This window comes from Gambusia affinis, linkage group LG13 (genome assembly GCF_019740435.1).
Source record: "Gambusia affinis linkage group LG13, SWU_Gaff_1.0, whole genome shotgun sequence".
Taxonomy (NCBI): domain Eukaryota; kingdom Metazoa; phylum Chordata; class Actinopteri; order Cyprinodontiformes; family Poeciliidae; genus Gambusia; species Gambusia affinis.
In genome coordinates, this window is record NC_057880.1 from 24263611 (window position 1) to 24291235 (window position 27625).

The following is a 27625-nucleotide window of genomic DNA, read 5'->3' on the forward strand; positions in this document are numbered from 1 at the left end:
TTTATTCATTTTATTTTAAATTGATTTGATAGGGACAGACACACATCGACAGACAAACTGAGCAAAACAGCAGTCCCATGTCTGCACCATAGTGCAATAGCAACAGCTAATTTGCAGCACTTGTCCCTAGATGGACTTTTACAAAGTACCTCTAAAAACTGAAGTGATAATCATTTAAAATAGCGCAACATAACGTTGACAACATCTACAAACAAACATCAAAAATGGATACAGTCTTTGTTTTTGACATAACCAGAGCTTTGTTTGTTTTTTGAACGTACTAAAACTGACTACAGATTTTAAATCAATCAGAAGTGAATTCCAAACTGCAGATCCTCTCACAGACAGGAGAGCTCTTTGAGCAAAAGTGGTTTTTCGAAAGGGGACCTTGCAATTTCCATTTGAAGCCGCTCTAGTAGATCTGCTATTGCCCTGCAGTCTCTTAATAGTGTTGGTGCAAATCCATTTAAACACTTAAAAATCAAAATTAAAAGACTATGATTTATAAAATTAGGAAAGTCCAAATTTAGCCAAAATTCGGCATTTTGGCTAAATTTTAGCTTTTTATATCAAAAGTCATTCTGATTGGCTTTTGATATAAAACATTTAAAGCCCGATTATAGAGACTTGCTAATGGTTTGGGTGTAGTTTGACTAGTCTGAGACCAGACAGTAGCTCCATAAGAAAAATGTAAGAGGATGATTGAATTCAAAAACATCTCTGCAGTCAAGTGTTAAACAATTTCTAATAATTTTACAACAGTTTATATTTGATCTAACAGTTTTGCTGATTTTATCAACATGGCTCCTAACATTTACTCGTTGCTCTGTAAAAGTAAATTTCTCTTGATTCAGTTAGCAGCATGTTCTACTAAAAATGTAGAAAATGCCATCATCCATTTGATTGCATACAGTGGAGGAAAGTTACATGTTAAGTAGTTATTGTTTTTAACAAAATACTTCACTGACAACATTTAGAACATACACAGAAAAGGATCTGTGACCATTTCTTTTTTGCACAACCACACTATGTTTTTCAGATTCCTGGGTATTTTCTTCTTTTCAGTTCACCGCATAGCTTTTCCATAAAATATGGGTCATAACTAAGTAAGAAAGTTGATTTCTATGATGATTTTGCCATATGTTAGTGATAAGCTTTCTGCTAAAGACCAAGTGATGACCTAGTTTCTGTTAACTAGTGAAGTCCACCAGGTCTGTTTTTAAAATGTTCATGTATTTCAAATGACATCCACTCTTACAAGTCTTCTAACAGATCCTCCACATACCTACAAGCAGCACAAGGCTCTTTTCTATACAGTCACTCTTAATTTTATGCCAGAACAACCTTGAGATTTTTGCTATGGAAACCTCCAGTTTTATTCTCAGCCCACCAGAAGCACACAATTCCAGCAGAGTTTAGCAGACGTCAGATATTTACTGTACATTTGAGATCCCAGCGCATGGCTTCACTCCCAAACAATTGCTTTATATGTAGACAAATTGTTTCCACCAAGAGTTTGCTACATCATTCACCGCTTCAAACACGAGGCTCACCATTACTACTGAGCTGTTCAGATTTTCTCTTACCTTGCCCTGTCAGTCTCCTCACTGCGCGTCGTGACAAGATGGGTATGAATCCTCCTCCAGTTTTATTGTTCACACTTGCACCTGTTTTGAATGTTTTAATTCTAGTTCTAATTGTAGATGTGAGCAGGTTTAGGCTTGTCATTTTCTTGCAGACATTTCTTGACCTTGCTGGAGATCAGCGTCTTCCTTGTTTGAACAGCATGCTCTCTCGTCCTCATTTTGAAGAGTGGCTAATAGACATTGACCTCTGTGTCATGACAGATACATACCCCACGTAAACAGGAAGTCCTTCTGAAAAATATCCAAAAACACAGCATACTTTTAAAAAACTTAGAGTTACATTTATTTAAAACACTTTATTTTCCCTTTTGTGATTTGCTTACAAACCAACTATAGATTTTTTTTCTCGTTCTCTTTGGTTTACTTTGCTAAATAAAGTAAACCAAAATAAATGTTCACTTTTTCTAATCTCCAACTATTTGCACAGGTTCAAGGAGTGCTAACAAATGTGGCCAGTGTGTGATGAAAGGAAATTATCAAAATAATTGACTAGACAATGGTGCAGTTTGTAAAAAAAATAACTTAAAAGAATTGCAGGCGAACCTATAAGTGTTCTGCGTAAAAAAGTTAATACAGCTGATGACAATTTATTGTCTTGTCTGCTGCATCTTGATATTAATCCTAACCATCCAGGATGGAGGATATTTTGATTAGCTTTCATTGGCTGAGTTCTCTAGATGCCGAACACCAACTCGACATTCCTGCTGACTCATGACACTAACCACAAGGTCCAATCTCCAAATCAAGTAACAAATTCCAGAATATTGTCTTAACAAAAATAACACTGAGCTTATAAAAATATAACAATTCATTTTCTCTGTCTATTCCTCTGCATATAGATTAATGGTTGTATGTCCTCATTAGTCAATCTGTACTCAGTGTGAATTTAATGAAACAACAAGCCAGCTTTCATTATTTGCCCAGAAACACATCCAGATCCAGTACTTTATCCTCAACCTGTGGACTCTTTTATATCTCTGAGGCATTTTTCTGCTGGAAGAGCCGCGTTACACGAGTGTTTTATGAGATGGAGGGATTTATGACAATAATAATGATGACCCCTTTAGATATGTGTTGTGTCTCGTAGCCCTCGGTTGGCATTTTCTTTTTGGTATGCAATGTAATGGGAGGAGAAGAAGTGATGATAGCCGGTGATATCAGCTGAGGCAGAGTGTTGCCTCAGTTTGTGTTAGTGGATTAAACACGGTTTGTGACGGAAGATCAGAGCAAGAAGTAATATAAAACCACAACCTACGAAGAGTCATGGCATTACATCGAATAGTCTTTGAACATATCTCAGTGGAAATACTGAGGGAAAAGCCACTGATTTCACATCCTCCCAATGTCCAAAACAAAAATACTTGCATATGAAAGCAATCGTGACCCCACTGCCGCCAACTTTGTCGAGATATTTTGCAACTTTTCAGACCCCACTGATGCACCTCTAGTTAGCATGCATATGATAGTAGTGAAATAAAAAGACTGTATTTTCACAGGATGATATGGTCAGAACCAGGCTCAATGTGAGCGGCTCACTGTCACCACAGGCTTTGAGTTTGAGCCCAGAGCAGCACATAGGCAAAACCAAAAAGTTAATGCCAGCAGTAGCTCTTTCAGGACAAAACTAAATAGATAAACTCTGAGCCTGTAGCACAATCGAGTGAATGAAAAACATTACAAAACAGAATTTCTGTCAGCAATAACGTCTTTAGTTGATGTTTATTGGAGAAAGACCAGGTTGAATATAGTCTGACAGGATCGAGTTTATAGAACATGATCGGTCTCCCAGTCCACTTTTAACACCCGGACCACCAGTAAAACTGCACTCTGAGAGCAAAGTGCTCTGTTGGGAATATATGGAACAACTAGATATCTAATATAAGATGGAGATTGATTATTAAAGGCTTTACAAGTTAGAAGGGGAATTTTAAATTAGATTCTTTATTTAACAGGGGTACAAAGAAGAAGAGCTAAACTTGGAGACATCAGAACTCTCAATGCAGAATTCTGGATTTTTCTTCAACTTATCTGGACTCTTCTTCAACTTTTTGGACTTCCTAATCATAAACAAAATGCAATAGTGCAACCTTGAAGTAACAAGTGCATGCATTAGTTTTTCTGCATTACTAGTTCAGGTTTCTGTTGTTTGCATTAATGCAGAATTAAAAGAAGAAGGTAATAGAAACCAGTTCATTATGGGATGTAAATATTATGGCTTGGTAAAAGATACACCAAGATATATTCCCATTAACATCTGTAAATATAATCCAGAAAAAAGTGGCTAAGTTGTTTATTATATTCATACTTGTCCAACAAAAAAGAAAATTAAAGGTCATTAAGATTATTTCTTCAAAACTTGCACATAGCCTATTGGATTGATCAACTTTAGGGTTAAATATAGGTTAGTATCAACAAAATAAAACTGGAAATTTATCTCAGAGTTACTCTATTTATAAACGAGGGACTACCATTATTTTTCAGTTCAATTAAATATACTTTAAATGTTATAACTCATATAATACAATTTTCTTCACCGTTGTTGTAGTTGTTGGGGCCAAGCAGAATCTGTATTACACTGAATGTGAAGAAAGCTTTGACTGAAGACACAGTGTTTTCTTCAGATCAGTTTTTTGTTGCGATGATTAAAGAATTCGAATATATGTTTATTAGCTAATGATATTCTAATAGCTCATTAGTTCAATCCATATTCAGACCAAGTAAACAATGCTTTGTTAATTTTTTTCTTGCTATTGACTTGACATTATTGACTGCTATTCAAACTCTCATAAGAGTTGTCAATACAGTTTGCTGGCTGAATTAATAATGGGATAATAATGCTAATACTTTTTAAAAATGCTTTAAAAGGCATTTAGAAAAATCTAGTCCGTTATTACTATTAGCACAATAATAATTATTGTATTACTAATAGTTTATTGCTACTAGCATAAAATTAGGATTTTGCGTAATATTCTTCAATGATATGCTAATAATTTCATTTATAGTTCATCCTGTAATCATCACTGAGTAAATGCTTGACTGATAATATGCTATTGTTATGCCATGTTTCCCTGGAACTATTGATGTGACTTGACAGATAAAGTGTTTATCTTCTACCAATTATTTTGATGAAGCTTTTTCAAACATAGAGTATTGGGAAATCATTAATCACAAATATGTTAATAGTTATTTTGTTAATTACTAACACAATTAGCATAGCACAGTGAACATAGTTATGCCAATAATTAAACTGCATTAGTATAGCATTACACACAGTTATGCTTGTAATTTAATATATTAGCACTACAGATTAAACTGCAATGCTAAAAAGGCAATATTTACTGGTGTTTTTTTAGCGTGACAGTTTTCAGTCTACAAGCTAAGCCAAGGTACCAAGCAGCTGAATGGTAATTACTGCATGCTAATTTGACAACAAATGTCAAATCTCACTTAGTTTTAATTTAATTAGACAAAAGTGTCATGCATTTTTGTTAGCATGTCCTCTGAGCTCCTCTCCAGAGCAAATTTAAAGCCTTCAGCTGAGTAACCCAGTGCTACTTTTCACCCTTCACCTCACTTGCAGTTGCTTTTATTGCTGCAGACATTAAAAAAAGCTCCAACCCACCTCCACCAACCCAGCAGGCACCTTTGTGCTGGTAGGCAGCATTGCAACAGCTGACATGAGCAGGCACAGAGAGCTTTAGGTTTAAATTGCAGGGGTTTGACCTACGGTACATGTATTACATTTGGCTCTGGTTAATTTTTAACAAATGCACTTGTGTTCCATTTCAAAGCATTTACTTGGGTTTGATGTTAGCCGTGTTAGCCGCTTCACACACAGGGTCTGTATGCACTTTTGTGCCTGTTTGCAAGCCCTCACCACGTCAACAACATACACTTTGTAGACTTTTTGTCTTGCTATTGTTGTGCCGTAACCTCTCACTGTTTGCTGACTAAACAGGACGCATTTGCTCGATGTGAAAGGGGAAGGGAACTGACTCATGATGCTCGCACAGAACAGATTGCTGCTGGCCAGTAACCTGACATGTGATGCAGATTGTTTTCCACCTGACTAATGACTTCAGAGCTCACTGATTGCCATTAATCTGAGACCTCACTGCTTTAATTTGGCATTGCAGGAGTTAGCCATTGCTTACTGCTATTCCCTCTTCCTGGTGCTCTGTGTCGCACATTCTATTTTAAATGCCGTGTGTATCCCTCTTTTAGCCTGGAATTGCATTGCTTTAACCTATTGTTATTCAAATTATGTATACTCCTCAGCTATGAAAGATTATAATATTGCTACTGGCAGCAGAAGGGTTTGTTGCATTTAATGGGAGTTCATTTGCGAATCCGTGAAGAAAGTTAATGGGCCTCATGGTTATGATGTTGTTCATGTGCAGTCACTGATTAATTGGCAGTCAAACTGTGTTTTTTTTTTTATACACCCAACCAAATTTCTTGCATGGAATGTAAAGCTACTCTTGCATTATGGATGGTCTGTATGAAGGATAACAGTTGCAGTCACATTCTTACTTTCCTTTCTAAACAGAAGCGATACAAATATTTTTCATTTTCTTATTTATTGCAGGTTTGTGTAGACTCAGATTTATCCACTTCACTGTCTAAATCCCAAATGATTCAGATAAAAGCCACGCAGCTTTTCCTTTTATGTGTGACAGCGGCCATCTGACAGACATGATTCATGTCCTTGGACGGCTTTGGCATCTGCAACAATTAGGAACCAAGCTGAACGCTCAAGAAATATCGGTGAACTATTCATACCATAATTCAGCTGCTTGATCTGAAACTGCCCAAGTCAAATACCCACCGGCCTGTTTCTCAGCAGCTGTGTTTAAGCAAACAGTGCGACCCTCTTGGAGCTCCAGAGACTTTCTGCTAGAAATTAGGACATTTTGTGTAAACAGAGTTTTTGACTCTGTTTCTTTGTCCCGACTGTTCTCTCTGAGTTTCTGTCACTTGCTTCCAGTTGGATGGTTGTTTGTTCATTTGCACACTTGTTCAGTTTATAAAAGCATGCTTAAAACTTTTTTTTTTCTTCCTTATTAGGAAAGACATCTAACCCTGCAGCTTCTTGGATGTTTGGCTGTTGAGTTTTCCCAGAACTGCTCGCCTCTACTCCTTCGTTTCTCATCTTTCACTCTGATTAGTGAAAACACATTGCCGCCAAAACATTAACAACAAAAACAACAAAAACATGGATTGAGAAACAATGTTGTTCCAGAGCCAGACCATAACACTAGTAAAATCAAACTTTTGGAGGCAGTTGTGTTATCATCGCCTTGGTTTCTGGCATTTTATCTATGTCCTTATTCTTCTATGAAAACTCATTAATCTTCTAAGTAAAAGTAGGAGACTGGAACGCTGCTCTAAATTCTTCTGCTGCCAGTTGTAAGACCTTCTGATTACAGAGCAGTAATTGCTCTCCATCTGCTCTTAGTACTTCTATTAAGACAATGAGAGCAGGAATTAAGAATTAAAATATGAGACTTGTGAATTTTAAAAGCAAAAGACAATGTGGTAAAAATCTATATAGATATGGCATAAAACTATGAATGCTTGTTGATAGTATTTTTCTTGTCCAGAAGATTTGAATTTGCACAATGCTGAAAATGAAAAATATGAGCAATGGAATCACTCTGTATTTGCAATGTTTACAATGAGGAAGGATGATGGCTCACAAAAACCAGGTGTTCTACAGTGGGAGTTAATATTTAATAGGTGAAATCTTTGAGCAATAAATATCCAATCTAATCAAAGTCAAAGTGATGCAATACCTGCACCTTACAGGCCTCAGTTGGCACATTACATGTCTAAGTTTATTACAAGACAGTTAGAAAATATTGTACCAATATATCTTTTCATAAGAGACACTTTTTTTAAACAATATGGCTGCTTGGATTACATTTGCTGTCGAAGTGGAACAACTACAAGATGTTGTTCCTGTTCTCTACTTCTGAGATGAGTTCAAAGTAGAAATGTTTATAGAAAACCTGGCTGTGCTATGCAGAAACCTTGACGAACTGAAGAACACCAGACCAAAGTTCCTCCACAGCGTGAGAGACCGATAACGTCAGACTGAGAGAACTACTAGGAGTGGCTCCCGCTGAAAGTGGATCCAGTCTGTTGAATGATGGGATCAACTTAATCTTTCCCATCACTTGTATGAGCCTTCAGATGTCACTCAGCATTAACAAGCCAATATGTCTGCAGTTACAAAACATTTTTTATGGGAAGTCAAACCTTCCACACATAGGTAAGATATGTTATTGATAAAACAAAAATATTTATCAGTAGTCTAATTTAAAAGATATTAAATCTTTTGCATGTTTACAGAGATGTTCAAAGCAAATTTCAATATATAAAGTTTGAATGTTTCTTAAAGTGGGGATTGTGTATTTACTTTGTTAATGGAAAGTCAAAAAAGTTCTATAATGCAAGTACATCTTGTCTCATGAAGTCAGCATTTGAAACAAAAGAAATGGAAACTCGGCTATATGATCATAATCTAATAGAAGTCTGTTTAAAATTTTAACATATGACATGTAATTTAAAAAAAAGAGTTAAATTACTTCCTTCAGTGATTTCTGCAATATGAGCTCATTAAATTGCTTCAAGTCCAGAATCCCAGCTGGGTGATGTTGGGGGACGATTAGGATTTGTGACAATCTAATTTGAAAAGAGGTTTAGTGTTTCTGAGGTGCAGCGGTGTACACTAAGGTTTGCTTGACAGATGACAATAGAGATTCTTTCCAAAAGGAGGCAATTTCCCACTGGGTTTATGTGCAGAGTGTTTGGAGAGTGTCAGAGTAGATGAGGATTTGTGTGAAAGAAGTCAATTCCTCAGCCACCAATGCTTCTTTGTGGAGCTGTGTTTCAACCTCAAAGCCCTGACACCCCCACCCCAAAAAAAAAAAATCACCTCCTAAAAATCCCATTTCCAGCGGCTGAGGAATGATCTCCTGTACCAAAGGTGAAAGCTAATCTGGACGCAGAGATTTTCTCTTCCCTCACTGTCCTGACAGTCCATGTCTGCCTTTACAAATAAGCTTAACGAGATGCAAACATGTAAATTGGCTGCAACAGAGATTGAGCGTTCACTTAGATCCGAGTGGCACTGACGGGACCGCTGACGAATGGCAAGATAGAGCCGGGCTGAGATCACCACAAGCAATCTGTAATCAGAAATGGAGGAAAATTGCATTGCGGTATGGGGATGCAGGGAATGGAAAAAAGACAGAGGGAGGGATTGAGCCAGACATACAGTACCATCCCAGATAAAGGGGTAATAATTTCCCTATTTCTCCTTCTTTCTCTGTCTGTCTCGTGGTGTTTGGCCATATAATCCCATCATTTTTCATCTCCTTATCTCCCCATCACTGTTTTTCATTGTTGTTCTTGTTCCAATCCTGTTGGATACCTCAGACAGCTTATTTTTCATGCATTAGCTTATCCTATCGCTGTCTGCTTGCAGTCCAGAGTTTTCTTCAACACTCTGGTGTCCAGAGCTTGACCTACAGAAACACAATCCCAAGGCAGTTTTTTATCATTTTTTTTTCTTTTACACCCCCTACAACCTTTTACTAATCACAACCACAATCTGTATTGTGATTTTTCTCTGCTAGATCAATACAAAGTAGCTCAAAGACATTAAGAAGATGCAATAACATATATTTTTAAAATAAAAATCTGAATGTATGGAATGCATCTGTATATGTAATGAAATCAAGTTCAACCAGTTTCTTCTATACGTCGCCTGAATAGACTGTGTGTAATTTAATCTGAATATAAGTCCAGCTGTTTTTTGAAGGCGTTTTTGGAGGTTTTGTCATCATGAAATCAGAGGAACAAAATAGAAAGGCCTGGGATAAAGTTTTGGAGAAGTTTAATGCATGATTTGTTTATAAAACAGTAGCTAAAGAGGACTGACATCGTTCAAAAATGTAAATAGTACGGCGCACCTCAAACATACCACAACATGGTTGCCCACTGAAATTGACAAGCCTAGCAAGGAGAAAAATAATCAGAGAGGCAGAATGCTGGTCCGAGTTGATTGAAAGATGATTGGAGCCAGATAGAGGACAGAAAACAGATAAAGTCCTGAGACTGGGGCCGTGTTCACCATTTAGTAGAACAACTCCAAACGTATAGCCAGTTCTAATGGGGTGGTTTAGATAAAAGCACATCTCCTGTTAGAATGACATTTGCATTTTACACTAAACAGCAAATTTTAGTAGATCTAATTTATAATGTGTCAAGACTTGAACATTAATTAGCAAATTCCCTCTATCCATTCTGACAGAGCTGTTTTTCAAAAGATGACTTGGCAAGAATGTCGGTCTCTGATTGGGTAAAGCTGTCAGGAACAGTCCCCAAGAAACTTCCTGTAATGGCAGCAGAGAAATTAAAATATCATACTTTACATTAGTTTCTGTAAAAAAAAACATAAATTATTGTGCCTCCCACTTTAGAAACAAGCATCACTGTTTGTGGTAGTAATTTAATTTATTTTTCCTTTGGGATCAATAAAGTATTTCTGAATTTAATTGAATTTCAACAAAATGTGCCAGAGGTGTGAATACTATTGCAAAGCACTTTATTTTTATATTTTGTTTAAAATGATGTCAAGACCACATAGCTATACTCTTCTTTTTTTTTTTTACAACAAAATATTTCATAACTGTGTAGTTTCTATGGTGATGGAGTCATCAAGGACCCAGCATTACTTGTCTTTTTATGCATTTAGCCAGTTTAAAAGGACACTGCTGGATGTTTGCAGTGGTCACACAGAGAGAGCTCATGGAAATGGTGGACAGCAACAGATGTGTGTGAGCAAGAGGCCTTTTTAAATCCACTGGGTTAGAACCACACGCACAAGCCTAAGCTTATTTACCAGCTGAGACCTGAACAGCCAGCGAGCAGAGCATTGTGTTGCTAGCAGAGGCTGGCTTTAGAGAGCCCGCTCTCTGCTGTGGCGTCTTTAAGCGTTAGCGGAGCAAAGCCTGTGGAACATGGCCCTATTCTCATGAACTGTTGAAATAAAAATGTCAGGTTTTCATTTAAGGCATTTAGCTAGTGAGCAGAGGGAAGGAGCTGCGGGCCAGAGTAATGTATGCTCCCTCTCTGTGTCGGGGAGCTTGAAAGCAGAGCGTGAGCGGGATGTGTTAAAGGGGCCGCGGCGCTTCTGCTGTTCGCGTGTGCTCCCGTTTGCCCTGTTCTTTCATCTGAGCGCCTGACTGCCAGCGCATGTGCTGGTACATACATGTGAGCAAAGCCAGCAGCATCTATTTAGTCTTCCGTAGTGTGTGTGTAGCAACTGGAGGAGATGAGTCACCCTCTCAGACAACACCTACCTGCCCCTCTCTTACTCACACACACATGCAGGAAGGCCATGAAAGTGCGGGTTAGTCTCCATCTGCTCTCTGGTGCCATGTCTTAAAGCAATCTTGTCTTTTATTTTTATTGATTTATATTCTTAGGTTGAGACGCTAGAAGATTTTATTTTCATTACATGGTAGAGTAGAATTGCTGCTTCACTGACCTCCACATTAAACCAAGGTTGTTGGTTTTTTAAATTATTTATTTTTATGGCTTGTCCTATATTGGTGGCAAATTTTGGGATTCTTGACGTACAGAAACTAAAAGGTATATTACGATTTTCATTTGGCATGCGAGTCATTACATCATAGATAAATTCTGGTTCTCAGGTATTGATATCATGTATAAAAACAATAAAATTAAATACAACAATATACAAACTACAATAAAGCAGCATATTTAAAGGGAGGAGGGCAGATTCAGAGTCTGAGATTCGGAGTGAAGTGATGATGGTGGAAATGTTCAACAGTCTGTCTGCAGAAATCTACCAAGTTGCTGCAATGTGATTGACTGAGCTTTTGCAAATGAGCAATTGTACAGATGTACCTATTAAAGTGGCCAGTGGGTATCCATGTATAATCATTGAGTGGCAATTCAATATTAAAACAACAATATTGTTTTTTTTTTTCTTGAGCTTACACACGTTTTGCTTGAAGAGTTGCTATAAATGGAAAAAAAAAAAGTCTGCTATGAATAAATAATTTTCTATTTAAAAAAAAAAACATTTTGTTTACAATGCCAATTATTTAGTAAAAATGTTAAGAATGCAACCTAGTTATTGGGTGAAAAATAATAAAACAGAATAGGGAGCCCTGTAAAAATATGAAGCAGCGGTTAGTGTGTGATTAGTTTGGGTTGTTCTAAGCGTCCAATGTTTTGAACATGGGTGAAATTAGATGTCCTGGTTAAATTATCTTTATGGACAAATAAAAACTACAGAGAGTGAGAAGGACATTAGAGTCTTACAGTACATTAGACAGCAGCTTCCCCCTGTTTTTATTTGTGTTTATATCGGTTTCTTCTTCTTCTTCTTGTAGACATTGCTTGTTAAATGGGAAAAGGATCAGGGGGGTTAGTCCACATGAATTATAAATTTGTACTTGTTTGCAAGGTTCAGCAACTCATTCAATTATTAGTTGGTTCATTAAATGCAGTGCCGTGTGAAAGAACTTGCTCTTTTTTAATGCTTTTGCTTTTTTTTTTTTTTCAAAGTTGAATATTGTAGATCCTTAGACTAATTTTAATCTCAAAAACAATCAGGGTTTGAAACCCTCTCATGCAGTTTCAGGAGATCTATTTCTCCAACAGCTAACGCAGGTTTTGCACTGGCTAGTCAAAGTCTGGACTTATACCTATTTTTTCTGAATCTTAAATTGTCACATTGCGGTACATAATGTTGTCTAGAGGCCATTTTCAAGTAACATATTAATAATGGCCTAATAATGCAAGTTCTCCCTCTAAATGACTAATAAACTTTAGTTTTGTACAGAACAGTCCACACTGGAACTGGAAGACATTTAAAATATCCAAAATAAAACGCATCCCAAAAACAATAAATAAAAAACAATTAATCATGATTGAGCTTATTTTAATTTATCATGTGGTTAATTAATTGCTTATTGCCACAGGCTTGAGACATGGCCTGTGACATGATCTTAATCTGGGTAAAATATCCCAGAAACTTTCCAGTGTGACTGAACTGAAGCTGTTCTGTTAAAATCTTTCCACAGTGATCTAAAAGGCTCGATGTCAGTTATCACAGATGCTCGCTAGCAGTTGGTGTCACCATGGCTGGTACAACCAGTTATTAAATATAAGGGGTTATTACGTTTTTACTTAGTGAAATGTGAAAGGAATATCGATTTTATTTTCCATTTAAAAAAAAAAAAAAACATTGTTTGAAAAACAGCCATTTCTGTTTATTCAGGAAATCATTGCTTGACAATAATATGTGTTTGAATGGGAACTTAGGCAAAAAGACAAAGATAGAATACGTTTGTAAGGGAGCAAATACTTTTTTCATTGCACTCTATCTGCATGCTGCAGCAGCTGCAGTTCCGTTTTATTGAAATTAAGCCTAATGTCAAATGCAACACTTCTAATCTGCGGCTCTGGAGAAATTAACTCTAATGAAACAATGTCCCTCTGATGTATGAAGAGATAAATACAGCAAGACCGATGTGTCTATGAATCAAATTACACTGCTTATCTGAAAGGGGTTCATCTTTTATTCCCAGGCTCGACTTCCTCATCATCTCCTAGTGCTTATGGATTTGATTGATGCGTGCTTGATTCCAGGTGATTTGATTATTTGCTTCGCAGTCACCTGTGTTTACCTCCATCGGTGAGGCGCTGATAGCAAACGTGACCGCTGGTTGTGACTGCAAGCTGAGTGACAGCCACCAGGTATGGCTGATGACCTGCAGTAATGGTGCGTGACAATTTTTCTGACTGTCGTCACATTCAGCCTGTTTTTGTGTGTGTGTGTGTGTGTGTGTGTGTGTGTGCTGCTACCATCTTGTCTCTCTGTGTTTGCCAATATGTATAGGCAAGCCCGAGTGGGTTTGATTTGCAAGCTCGGGCCGGTTTTGTTACAGAGTTGGCGCGGCCACTCAAGGATGATAAAATACGTTGCTTGATAGAAACTTGGAGCCGGCAAGCCACGGACTGTTCACTGGAGGATTTTAATTTTGTTTTCTCTCGCTCTTCCTCTTTTATTTTCTTCCCTTACAGTTTGTGCACTCTTGCATGCACCAGTGTGATTACAACGGGAAAGGTGGAATGTTCTCTAGCTGACGGTTCTGGAATTTAAACAACGGCAGTTGCAAACAAAATCCTTTTAACATCTGGGAGGCACTTACTTGAGGGTTTTACAAGATGTGCAATTCATCATCTCCACCAATCATCATGTAAATCCAAGACATTCAGCCTTTAAGTGCTCACTGATCAGCAGTGTACTTGTCCCTTTGGATTTTGTGGGCTTGATAAAATTGCACCAACTGTGCCTGCAGGAGATTATGGATCAAGTTTAATTGACTCTGGTAATCTGATTTTGGCATGGAGACGGAGAACACTAGATTAAAGTTGTATCTCCAGCACAAACAAGGGATCAGTGCTGTGTTTAGTCACTGAGGCTTATGGACAGTTGAGGCATGTTTAGATATAACATGCCAGCTCCAATCCAGGTTGAATCTAAGCCAAACTGACCTGTGTGCTAATACAGTTGCCTGGCTGTAATGAATTGCAGTGTCAAAGGGTTTAGCCACCTTAACCTGTCAGTCAGACGCAGTAATAAAGTGTTTACAGTACTGTGATGTAATATGATGGGAGTAATGATAATAACTTGAGTGGAGGAGCTACATGTGAAAGTGGTTTCTGCCGCTTTCTTCAGCTGACATGCTGCTATAGGCTTTGGCTGTAAAAAAAAATACTACAGGGAAGAGATGATCAGAGCACACTGCAAGCTAACACCAATAGCCTATCGATCATCACGACAGCCAAGTCAACGAGGGAGCTGCAGCTTCGCAATCTGGATCAGCAGCACTGCACAGACGTATATGGATAATTGGAAAAAAAATAAAATATCTGTAAATTTAAGTCTGGGTGTACAGATACTTCCAAAGGTATCCCCACCCCTTGAAATTTTTTGACATTTTCTCGTCTTACAGCCACAAACCTCAGTATATCTTGTTGTGACAGATCAACACTTTAATCTTGGTCTCCGCTGACCAGAGCTCTTCTTTCTGAGTATTGGCTCTGTCTCCTACATGACTTTCAGCAAACCTTAAGCAAGTTGGCTCCATAAAGGCTGTACATGTGGAGCAGATTGTTAAATGTTTGTCACAATAGATTCTCCCACCTGAGCTGTTGATATCTACAGCCCCTCCGGAGTTACCAGGTGTGTCCTTCCAGTTTCTATTATTACGATCTTTTGCCCAGTCCTTCACTGTCAGACTTCCTGGTGTCAGGGAGTGAGTGAAGGAAACTGGAACTCATTCCTTAGATTCCTTTAATAACTGAGGTTAAAAATAATAAAGAACTCATCAATATTTTTGAAGTAAACACATTTAGCAGTTTTTGACTGTTTGTATGTGATTTCATGGAATGATATGCTTGGAATTTTACAACAAAATCAGATTAGCGCCACAGAATATTTCTTCAGATTTTCACAGACTAAATACATTTTACATTGCTAGCATGAAGAAATGTTTCGATTGCTTCGGTTGCGGACTCTTAGTTTAGGTGGACGGCCATGTTTTGCTGGTTGTCAAGCTGATCAATACTCTATGTCTCGATGTTGCATCGAATACATCGAATACTGCTGCTTGCAGTGATTAAAGCGTGGGATATAGTTTTTAATTTCAGATGCTGTTTGTTCACTAATGTTCTCAAACAAACCTCAGAGTCCTTAATAGAGCAGCTGGAATTATCCAGAGGGTCTAGAAATGTTGCAATAAATTTAAAGGGATATTAATGTTTTTGCAGGACGCTGTGTGACTGTATGTATTTATTACTTAGGAGTGAAAATAAAATTCACAGAGGATATCACCAAATATCCTCTGGTGATATTACGTGAGATCACCAGAGGTAATAGTTTGGTGATAGTTGCAGTAAAAACTAGCTAAGTTGCATGATAAATATATATTTCTTCATTCACAGACAAGGCCAGATGTTTGTTTTTTTTATTTATTCATTTTATTTTATTTTATTTTTTACAACAGGTGATATTCTGCATTCTCACACAGAAACTTGAAGGTTGGTGCTGGAGGTGGGAGTATGGGTGAATCTGTGAATCAGTGCAGAAGATGTGGGATGCAATGCCAGGAGGACAATGTGAAAATCGAAACATTTTCTTTAAAGCCCGTCAAGTGTGAGTTGTGTTGGTGCTGACAGAACCGAGAAGTGTGTTCAAAGCAACATACAGAGAATAGTATATTAAGTCGAGGGATTATCTACCTGTGTACACTGTCTGCCTCTGATCTTCTGGAAAGTTTAACAGCAGCTTGAATATATGTGCTTTTGAGACTTTGATCCTTACATACGACTTTTCAAGAATTTAAGAACTTTTTAGCGTATGCGTGTAAAAGAAGCTCCTGCTTTTCCAGTCTGTGTTCTGTCTGGGTATCACATTGTGCGGTCATCCTTCTTGGTCCTTTCTTCTGGGGCCTTTGGCTATTTGCCAAATGTCACAGCAAGATCACAAACACTGCTTCTGAGAGCCACATGTATAACAGATCAGCCTGTTCTCCTTCTAAACGTTAAGCTCTGAAAGGGTCCATCTGCTGACAGTCACCGACTCTTTTTATCCGTCTTCCTTTCTTCCACTTCTCCTCCATCCTATTCAGCTCTAAGGTCATTTTAAATTGCCTATCACTGTTTTACTCTATGCAAAGCATTAAAATTAGAACTACGTTCCAGGCTGCAGTTAGACAGTCTTCACCTCTCTGTTATTCTAAGTAAATTGGCTAAATTGTAGTAAAATCTCAGTTTTTCTAATTGAAAAATGATTTCAGATTTATAGACTTGCTATTCTAAAATTTAGGGTTTTAGTTAAGAGCTGAATTAACAAACCTTTTCATTAACGACTAGCTCTTGTTACTTAATGCCAAATTAAGTGTTTTATCCATGTGTGGCCAATAACCAAAAACAGTGTTTTAAATCAGATCATAAATTATTAGATTTGATTAAACTCAAATAAAGATTAAAAAAAATAGCTGCAAAGAAATTTGCTAGTGTTTATAAAATAATTAAGAGATTTTCAGCTCTGCTTCCACTGAATCTAATCAGCAATGAAAAACAGACTCTTGAGTACTCTAACTTTATGAAAAATATTGTTTTATGAATTTATGTAGAAAACAGCACAAATACGGAGTTTCTCCTTGATGGGGTCCTCTGTGCTCATCTGTAAAAAGTTCATCTGGGTGGTGACATTATTCTTTTTTTTTTAATTAGAAAATTACACATTCTCACATTTTGCTGATCTATTAGGAGTTTAATAAGCTCTCCATTTGCAGAACAGTTTCACATTATGTATCATAGTGTACTTATTAACACCCCTGGTAAAAACCTGTGAAAAGACTTCAAAAACATTCCTGCTGTTTTCTAGTTGCATAATTTCACATTGAAGAATGCATAACACCTTGACTTTTAATTTGGATAACTTTATTTAATGAGAATAAATCCTGTGGCTGTAGCAGTCAGAGGGAGCTGACCATTCCTCCTTACACTGTCTGTGATGGGATGTGTTAATTGTAATGTTTGTGGTTTGGACCTCAGGAGGAATAATCTCTACTGTGGTAGAGACTAATGGGATTCTTAAAAACACAGACAAATAAACAGACAGAGTTGTTGAGTTTGGCACACAAAATTTGTGTTGATTTCAGTTTTTGGTCCTTATACTGATGAAGATACGAAAGACAAAAAATGTTCAGCTTTTATCAGAAACCAGGTGATTTGTTATTTTTAATATTCTGGTATTTCGAAGGGGTTGGACAGCAGTACAGTTGCTAGCAGTAGTGCCTTGCAGGAAGAGGGTTCTGGATTTGAATCCCAGCCTGGGGCCTTTCTGGATGCATTTTTTCCCTGTGCATATATTGGTCCTCTCAGGGTACTCCATCTTCCTCATACAGTGGAAAAATATAACTGTTAGGATAATGGGTCTCTCTTTAATTTCCCTGTGGTATCAGTGGTGAGTGTGTGTGCATAGCAATTATCCTGTGTGTTTCTCTTGCGCTTTGTTGGACTGGTGACCCCTGGACAGGTGATCATTTCTACAAAATAGTACTGCTCATGTCCTTTACAAACTTAACTGAAGTGAGGGTTATGACGTCATGCAGGCGCACCCCCCTAACTTTGAGCATGATAAGCTTTCCCATATTTTCAGCCTTTGTTTCATGCCAGACAGACATGGTCAAAAATATTGAGATTAGTGTTGGAAGAGTTCATAAAGTCCTGCTGTGTTATTACCAGGTACGTTACTTTTCTATGACGCTACTGTTTTGCTTTAGTTTTTTTTATATATATGTATTAACGATAATGGCAATCTGTAAATAAAATGTCTGGAAATACTTTGTGCATTGCAACAAGTGGTTATATCAGTTAGGAAGTGAAGGCTTCCATATCCACGACGACTGTTGGGGTGACCACCAAACACATCATATTGTCAGATTTATTTTTCTGCTATTGTCTGTCTTGAGTTGCACTTACTTTGACTATGTTGCATACTGTTTTGTTTTTTTTTTTTGTTTTTTTTGTACCAAAAGCATCCCAGATGTTATTTATTGTGTCTGATAATAAAATTTGTAAAAATCTAAGAGATCTAAGAAAGACAAAAAAAAAAGCAAAGAGGGACAAATTCTTTTTCAGAACACTATATCTCTTTGCTACGTTTAGTTGTAAATTATTTTTAAAAAAAGCGTCTCAGCCCACACATACTGCTGACTTTTATTTATTGGGTTGAGCTGTGGTTAAAGACTCACTAGATGACAGACTGACATTCTGAATTAACATTAGAAGCTCAGTGATTATCACTTCACGTCCCTTGAAACCTTTTGCCTTCTTCCATCTCACCTGAAGCCATTTTGTCAGAGCCGCCATCACTCATCATCATGTTTAATATCTCACAGTGTTTTAGCTCTGCCTGCTCTCAACACTGTAACAACTAATTTCAAATGAAAGCTGTTTTTCTACACCCTTTTGTAAAATTGATATTAAATTTTTCTGTGCTATTAACTGCCTTGTTTTTTTTGGGGGGGTTTTTTGATACAAATCTGGTAAATCTGAAACTCAGAAGTTCTTGCCATTTGTCTTCTTTCCCTAATCAGAAGAAACTGAGCCATTTGAAGCCATTTACAGTTGGAATGTCTTTGTGGTATTGTGTTGTTTTCCTAAAAGGACCACTTGCATTCTGGTCTTTCTTTGCTTCCGTACGCTTTCTGTTTGCTCACAGTAACTGTTCATTTGATTGCTTGCTGTAGTTGGAGTTTATAGCTTCTGTTTATTTATGTAGAGAAATTTCCTCTTAGTCCTCTTAGGATGCTCTACAGAAAAAAAAAAAAAGCAAATTGGGATATTCAAATCCAGTGGCATACAGTCAAATGTAATCCAAGCATAATACAGTTCAGTTCAGTCAGACTTAATATATTGGAGGCTTACAGCATATCAGGATCTCAGACATTGAGAACATTTGTCATTGTTGTGTTTTTACTGTGATCTGCACATATTTTTGATAAGTTTGTGGAATCCATAATGCTAATACTTCAGATATAAATCCTGCAGTTTCTGTTTTATAAACATTGGTTGTAAAATCATTTGAATGCCATGAATAGCTTTGTGGATCTTTTATAACATGAGCACCATGTGAATGCCGTCCTCTCATTGCCATGGCATCCACTGACAGTGAGTAGGAAGCCTGTTGCAGCATTGTGTTTTATTTGCTTCATGATGACTCACAGTCAATGTTTTCCACCATCATTATCACCCTTGTAATCAGATGTTGCTTGGACAAACCTTCAGTGACCTTTGTGATTGTCTAACCAGCTGTCTACTGACTGCAGACACTGAGTTGCATTTACACAGAGTACCTGTTCATTTATGCCTTGTATCTGTTATTTTGTTTCTGATTAACAAAATAAACATTTGGTGTTTTTTTTTTTATATGTGTTATAAAGACTAAACAGTGTAGCTGTGGCCAAAGTGGTTGAATACAGTTCAGATCAGCAGCTTATGTCATAATAATAAATGATTTATTTTACTTTGGCTATACATACATGCTCAAATACATGCATAAAGTGGATGTATTTGAGCATCCAGCTATTGCTAGCTGTCCTCAGCAATAGCTGTATACATTTATTATTTGGTTTATTCTCATTGTGAAAAACCTTTTATTGTGATAAGAATTTTGAATTATTCTGATTACAGCTAATTTAACCCTTTTTTCTGAATAGTTTTGGTCAGATGGTTGAAACTTTGACTCTAGTGGAACAACACAATTGTCTGAAGAACATATGAGGTGTTTTAGGAAGACTGAGATAAGATTAAGCTTTTATAAATCCTTTCCCAACACCCTGATGTCAGCCCTACTAAACGTTTTTAATGCTTTACAACTGGATTTGTGTCAGGAAACAGTTCTTGTTTTTAAATGTATTTGAAAATGTTTTGTTATGTAATCATTTTTTCTGAATAAAATGGTCTGAATGCATCAGGTTTAGCATCCCGAATGGATGGAAGCTTATAACCAGAAGTGAATATATATATATATATATATATATATATATATATATATATATATATATATATATATATATATATATATATATATATATATGTGGCAAAACGTTACAATATGTCTTTTTGGGACTAAACTATTTTTTACAGGATATATTCTTTTAAAATCTAAGACTTAAAAGATCTGCTGAATGGATTAGGATTCAGGATGGATTTCTAATCCCAACAATCAGCAGTCTACTTTAGAACAGTGCTGGTAAAAGCTCTGAGTCAGGTCACAACCCCTCACAGGTCCAGACAGGCTCACCGGCCTTTTGGATAAACACGGTGAGGGAATCTCCCACTGGGCTCGTTTCTGAGACAATGATAGAGCCAGACAGCTTGTATGTGGATCACTCTCTGAGACACAAAGTCACACCGAGCTGGCGGGGCTTATGGAGATAAGGTGCACTTTATTTAGCAACTTCAACATGATGGAGCCAAAAATCACGACATCACTCTTCATTTTGCCTCGGTCTCTGCCAGACACAGACAGTGCGTTGACTGCATACAGGGTGTGAGTGTGGATTGTTTTCAAAGGCCCCAATTTGTTCGTGTGTAGATCTAAAGCTGACAGGAACTCTTACAAAGAACTTTGCATCCTTAGAGATTTAAGCTGTAACGGTCACAGTTTGTGCCACATCTGAACGACATTTATTTCACATTTATTGTATTATATTTTCTCTCCCTATTTGTTTTTCTTTAATCTATTTTTGGTCCAGAATTTTTCCGCTGGCAGCCCAGGAAGCTTATAATATTTTTGCATTCAGTCACTCTGCCAAACATTGTCAGCTTAATGCCTGAAATGTTGAATGTAAATGCAGAAGGAAGACTATTCGCTCAACATGGTTGATTCTCTTTTGTAGGGATTTGGACAGCATTCTAACTCAGACATTTCCTCGACATTTATTTGTGTTTTGCTCACATATCTCATCAGAGCACTATGCTGTGGATATGTATCCTAGGAGCTCATTATGTGTCATTATGTATTTTGGGGGGGAGGTGGCTGATTTTCCAAAGTGCTTTCATTTTTCACACCAAGATTTTACTGACTGATGGTTTTTCATGGCACTGATAGTGACAATGTTTCTCTTGTTTGTTCTTCTGTGCTTCAGGATTTGAAGAAGGTGCTTTCTTTCCCCCCCTACCCTGGGGAGTTTTTGCACCCGGTCGTGTATGCCTGCACGGCGGTCATGTTGCTCTGCCTCTTCGCCTCCATCATCACGTACATAGTGCACCACAGGTAAGAGGAAATCTCATAAACTGGATAACATGCCTGCTACATTCAAGGCTTAGTCCTCTTCAGCCTGGCATGCTGAAATTTAAATTCACAGTCATTAACTCCACCTCAGCGTTTGGACAAGCGGGCAGACGGTTACATAATCTCCTAATTTCTCACCTTTTTTTCCACCCTCATGGTGGTTTGTGACTCCTCTGCCTCAGATCCTGGGCTCACTGGGGTGTGAGTCAGATGCTTTAGGCTGCTGTTAAGCCCTACAATCTGTCTAAGAGGATAGAAAACATGTACACATTAGTGTCTGTGGTAAAGCATGTGTTTTAGTCCATCATAAGACAAACACGTGCCCCCAACGGATTTGTTAGGAGGTACAGAGGCCACCTTTGTTGCTTTATATCTGAACGAGGTGAGAACATAGAGGCGGGCACTTCATGGGATTTAGTGGAGTTTACCTTCAGCCTTTTTTAGGTTTGTAAAGTAGATATTTGCTCGACTAGAATATTGTTTAAGCGCAGCAATAAGTCACTTTGTTAATTGCCGTGGTTTATATGCAGTGTTTGTGAATTAAAAAGATAAGATGTTGAACTCTTTTTGCCGTTGAGATATATCCTATTGAACTAGGAAACAAATTTGTTAGCAGAAGAAATGAAAACGTTAAAGAAACATCCGCTATAACTGTATTACTGCTCATATTCAATTAACATTTTACTTGACACTAAATGTATTATTTTTGGGTACTGGAAGTCCAATGAGATATTAGTGTGACCCTTTTTTAGTGTGACATCTAAAGATATCTGCTAAACATCAGATTTTTGAATCTGAGTTTCATCAACAGGTTTCCAGGTTTTAGGCTGTGGGTATTATGCTTACATCAGGAACCCATATCTTGAGAACTGCTCAAACCACAAGCATCTTAAAGTATTTTTGGGGAAAAAACAAAACATCAGTTTCTGTTTAGGCTAGAAGCAAAAAAAAAAAAGAAAAAAAAAAGTCCATATTTTAAGACGCGATGGCAGATTTTATGTTTTGCACACACAGAGTTAGAGGGGATTTTCCTTCAGTGTAGCTCACATTAACGAACTCTTCCACCTCCTCCACACCTCCCACTAGGCTCTCCCTAACACTAAAACACATCTCTGTTTAGTAACACTTCAGTATCACTCCAGCAGACTGACAGGATCCAAGCCGCGAAGCGCTGGGACTGGGTGTTAAATGGGCAGAATGCAAGACAGTTCAGTGATAGACACAGCATGGAGTGGGAGCTCATGTGGAGATATATTTACCCACAATGAGGTGTGTGTTGGCTTCCTTTTCCAACAACAAGATATTTCAGGACAGAATTTGTGATTATTGGTAAACGTAAGACGTTTGAGCAAAGGGAAATTCGCAGCAGTTGGTATAATTTCCTTAAACCCGAAAACCTTTGAAAGCAACTGACACAATTTACATCAAAAGTGTTCACAGTCAGGACAAATTAACAAATACTTAAATCAGACTGCAGCAGTCAGAGAAATTTTCCAACACTTCACAGCTTACACACCAGCATATTTAGAGACTTTACAAATCAAACTATGCTGAATTAGATGTGAACTCCTGGTGTTTGCAGAGGTTAGGGACCATAGCCGCCCACAAGTAGCTGAAATTCACAAATACTTATTCTAAGAATGCATTCATCTGATTATTTTAAGAGTTCAAACACAAATGATACCATAATATGCATTAATATGCACAATTTCGCTTCAATTAATAAGCTTCGATTTCAAGGAGGTTTAAATAGAATCAAGATTAATCAGGAATTGCACTGATGTATTTTATTGATGAGATAAAGAAATAAATAAACAAACATTAACCATGAAGTTAAAAAATGTCTGGAGGAACTTAGTGCTCAAAATAATTGTTGATGTTTCAGAGAAAAGAGAGGAGTGAGTCATCCTGGCCACTGCTGGACCGTCACAATAAATCTGATAAGAAAAAAGACCTAACACACTTTTTCTCTTATTTGAAACTCCAAAAGTAGTTTTGCGTTTTCTTTTTGTCACTGTCTCTGAATGTCAGATAGATTGACAGAAGAAACTTTGTCTATTTGTTTTTACAGTCTGTTCTCTGTCAGACGCTTTTAAGCCACATCGTTTTCACTTTTTGTATCTTTTATTACTTCATTCGGCTGCTGCTGCCTCTTGGCAGAGTTCACTGATGCAGGTGTCTCTAAGAAAAGAGCCTTCATTACACGTGATTTTTTTCTGCCTTAGGGGTTTTAACTTTGTTAAAAAGCAGCATAAACAGCATTTAAAAATAATTTAACTCATTTAGCGTGTTGTCCAGCCTTAGGTAGCAGCACAAATTCACAGTGAAGTCGGACCTCAGTTTAAACTGTGCTAATCTTCTTACAGTAATTGTGTCAACTTCAGCAGCTTCTAAGTTGCTGCTGCACGTAAATTATTTTGAAGTTATCACCACAGGTTTTGCTTAGCAACAGCAGTTAAACGCAATTATGGTAATCTCTTTGACCGTATGTTCCACCATGTGCATATTTTTTGGCTTTTCTATTATTTGAATTATCAACAGTGCTTTTCAAAAGTATTCATCACCTTGAGCTTTTTCACAGTTTTTCACTTTGTACCATAAAGTTCAATATATTGCACTGGGGCATTATAGACATAAAGTAGAACATGATTATGAAGTGGAAGGAAAATGATGCATGATTTTGTTTTAATGGTCGGTGTAGACAAAACAAAAGAGTGGTATGTTCTTGTTTTCAGTCAGTGCTTTGAATAGCCATCTTTCAGTGCTGTTATAGATTTTGGGAAATGTCTGTAGGACTGTTCTGTCTAGTTTGTTTTCTGTTTTTATTTGCAAAATAGCTCAAGCTCAGTCTGATTCGTTGAAGAGCATCCCTGAGAATTATATTCAAAACATTGCCATAGTTTATCAGATTGATTTAAACCTGCTTTGACCTGACCCATCCAGTTGCAGCTCTGACTGTAAGTTCAGGATTGATTTCCTGCAAGGTGAACATCCTCACCATTCTGAAGCCTTCTGCAGCATCTAACAGGTTTTCTTCAGGATTGCCATGTTTTTAGTTGCTTCATAATGAGTCTGACCTGCTTTCCTGTGTTACTAACAAAAATGATACATCATGATGCTGCCACCACTGTTTTATGACTTACGTTTTTTTTGCATATACTTCAGAAGTTGTATTTTGGCTTCATTAAAAACAATCACCTTTCACAGTTTCCTTGGCAAGGCTTAGTTTGTGTCAAGGTGCGTAAAGAACTTCTTTAATAGTCTTGCCACTCTTCCATAAAAGCCCAATTTATCAAGTTTATGACAAACAGTTGTGTTCGTCTCCTCTCTCCCTGTCCTGTCTGTCTGGGACAACTGCATCTTTATGACACAGTTTGTTCAGTACTGTTCATAAACATACTGATGCTGTGATTACCCATCAGATAAATTTTCCACAATTGGATTTTATTTAACAATAATGGGACTTTTAAGTTCTTACTTGCACTAGATTTTTTTGGGAGTAACGGAGAATGAATAAAAATGCATCTTTTTTAGATTTTTATTTTGATTATGAAAGTATTTGTAAGATTTCCCACTGTGGTAATGACTCTAATAAACTTTGTGCAAAAATGCTTAAGATATTTATAGACTAAATAACTAATTTAGCAGGAGTCCTCTAGCCTATTTAAGCTTTTTTTCATTTCAGACATCCATTATATCAACCTCTTTGTGTCTTGTAGTGTTTCTTCATATTCAGTTTTTTTTTTTCTTTGTTTGTTTCTCCTCTAGCAGAATAGGACACAGTTCGTTAAACAGAGCAGAATTAGTTTCTTTCATATCGTTTTGTTAATTCCAGCCACAGATCTTTATCTTATCCTCACTTTTATCTCTTTTCCTGACATAATAAATATGAATTAGACTGTAACCACTTCCATCGCAGCTTGTTACTCTTTGGTTTATGAGACATCAGCGGCACGTTTGGCTTGGCTAAACCTCCTCGATGTAAAACGTCTTATATTACAGTCTGTTGCTTTGTTGCCCCTTGCATTTGTGGAAGCGGTTGGTTTTGAGGTGAGAGAGTACGGTAGATGCAGAGCCGGGGCTGTTTTATCCCCCACCAACCCTCTAAGAGACGGAGATATGGAGGGTTGCCAGGTTAATGTACTTGACCCAATGAAAGCCCGCAGCAGAACCTGTGAAAACCTCTTCCAGGGAGGCCAGCAGCCACCCTGATTTATGGGCCTGGTGCTGGATGGACCTGGAACTCAGCGGCGGCCCAGAAAACAGCAGCTCTAATTCTCCCTCCCCTTTGCAGGAATCAGTGAAGCCCAGCCCAAGACACGCCTCCAGGCTCAAACAGTCGCTGCTTCATCTACAGTGGGCTCACGTGCAGCCAGGGCTCTACTCCTCCATTTTGGGGAGGGAAGATTTCCACAGCAGGGTTATGTAATTTCAAACAGGGACAGTGACTGAATCAACAACAACAACAAAAATTGAGAAAAAAAAAACGCAATATGAGCTAACAGAGGACAGGAATGAAAAGATTAGATGGTCTGCTAAATCACACAGCCCAGCACACATGTTGGAAATGTCTGACCTATTTATCCTTGTCTTCTAACAACTGGGTGGAAAGCAATGATGTGGGTTGAGTGCCCAGCTCAGGGCTGCATGGACCCTGATTGGTCACATACTTCTCAAAGTGAAAGTGCATTTGCATCAAAGACACCTACAAAGTTTGGAAAAAGTATGAAACAGACTGGAATTTGATTTAAGTATCTCTTCCTTCCTTGTGTCCTATTATCTGTCTCACTACTTGTTTATGTATAAAGCTGTAAAGTGAAAAGTCTGGAATTTTATTCTTGAAAGATTTGAAAATCTCACTTTATCCAGCCATCTTGAAAATAGAATTTTCTAGTTCATTATGAAACCCAGCAGAGTGATTGTTGCACATAGAGCTATAATTACTAGATGGTGTGAGTTTTGGTGAGTAAGTTGTGTGGGAATGTTGCAGACTTAGTGATGAAGTCATACTGGAGGATGAATATGCACACTTACTGGTGCCTGAAATATTATGTGGCGAAGCAAATTAAACTGATCCTATCCTGGTTTGTGCTTAAGTTTCAAAACTTTTCATATTTCTTCCTTTATTTTGTATTCTGGGACGTTCTGAAAGATTATCTATCTAAACATCAGTCTTCTAAAGGTTCAGTCGGAAAGGGCTTAAAAGCTTCAAGGCTTCGTCACGAAACGGAGCAGGTGGGTTTGTTCTCGGTTTTCCAGCTTTGCTTTTTTTAGATCTCATGAATCACACAATTTAAAAATGTAAATGGGCAGTAGAAAAGGAAACAAATACATTGTTAATCTTTGAGATGTCTTAAAAAATTTACCAGTGATGTTATTTCCAATATAAAATATCTAATTGTGTAAATATTGATCAGTTTATTTTAATAGCTATATTTTAACTAACTAATTAATTTCTAAATTCTCATTTAACTCAACAATTGGTTGAGTTAAATGAGATTCAGTTCTATAGAACGTTTTGTGAGTGTGAAATAAGTCCTTGCAGAACGTTGAGTGAAGTTTATTAATTTTGAACTAGAGTGAAATAAAAAAAGCAACAATATTTCATAATTCATGCATCAAAACTCCCTGCAGAGTATTTTGCCAGTATGGAACCTTTATTATGATTATATTCTATCCTAAGTCATTAATTAAGTATCATTAAAGAGTTCAATATAAAAGAGTTAGGTAAAGCTATTTTGACTCTTTTTGACATTGTACTTTTTAGAAATAGTTCTTAAAAATAAAAACGTAAAAAAAAAAAAATTATAAAAGTTTGTAAATAAATGCAGGATTAAGTCATTTTTGGAACAAAATAACAGATGACATCACAATACAATATAAATTGCAAATTTGAAGATGAGACTACCTTAAAAAATCCTGTCCTACCCTAATTCTACACATTTATTAAGTTGTTAAAATACTGCCTACACACAAAAATCCCATTGAGTAGAAATTTAAACCAATTTATTTCTGTTCCATGGAAAAACCTTTGCAACATGTTCAGATGGGGTAGTCG

The 27625-nt window shown here is 37.2% G+C and overlaps 1 protein-coding gene across 3 annotated transcripts in view; it reads left to right on the plus strand.

Annotated features, from left to right (window-relative positions):
• Positions 1-27625, plus strand: part of LOC122842460 (adhesion G protein-coupled receptor A3) — a 181147-nt gene that overhangs the window by 124702 nt on the left and 28820 nt on the right. For all 3 annotated transcript variants that reach the window (XM_044136367.1, XM_044136365.1, XM_044136366.1), the window contains one exon: positions 21422-21549. In XM_044136367.1, coding sequence (XP_043992302.1) covers positions 21422-21549 — 128 coding nt within the window. The remainder of the gene's footprint in view (positions 1-21421; positions 21550-27625) is intronic.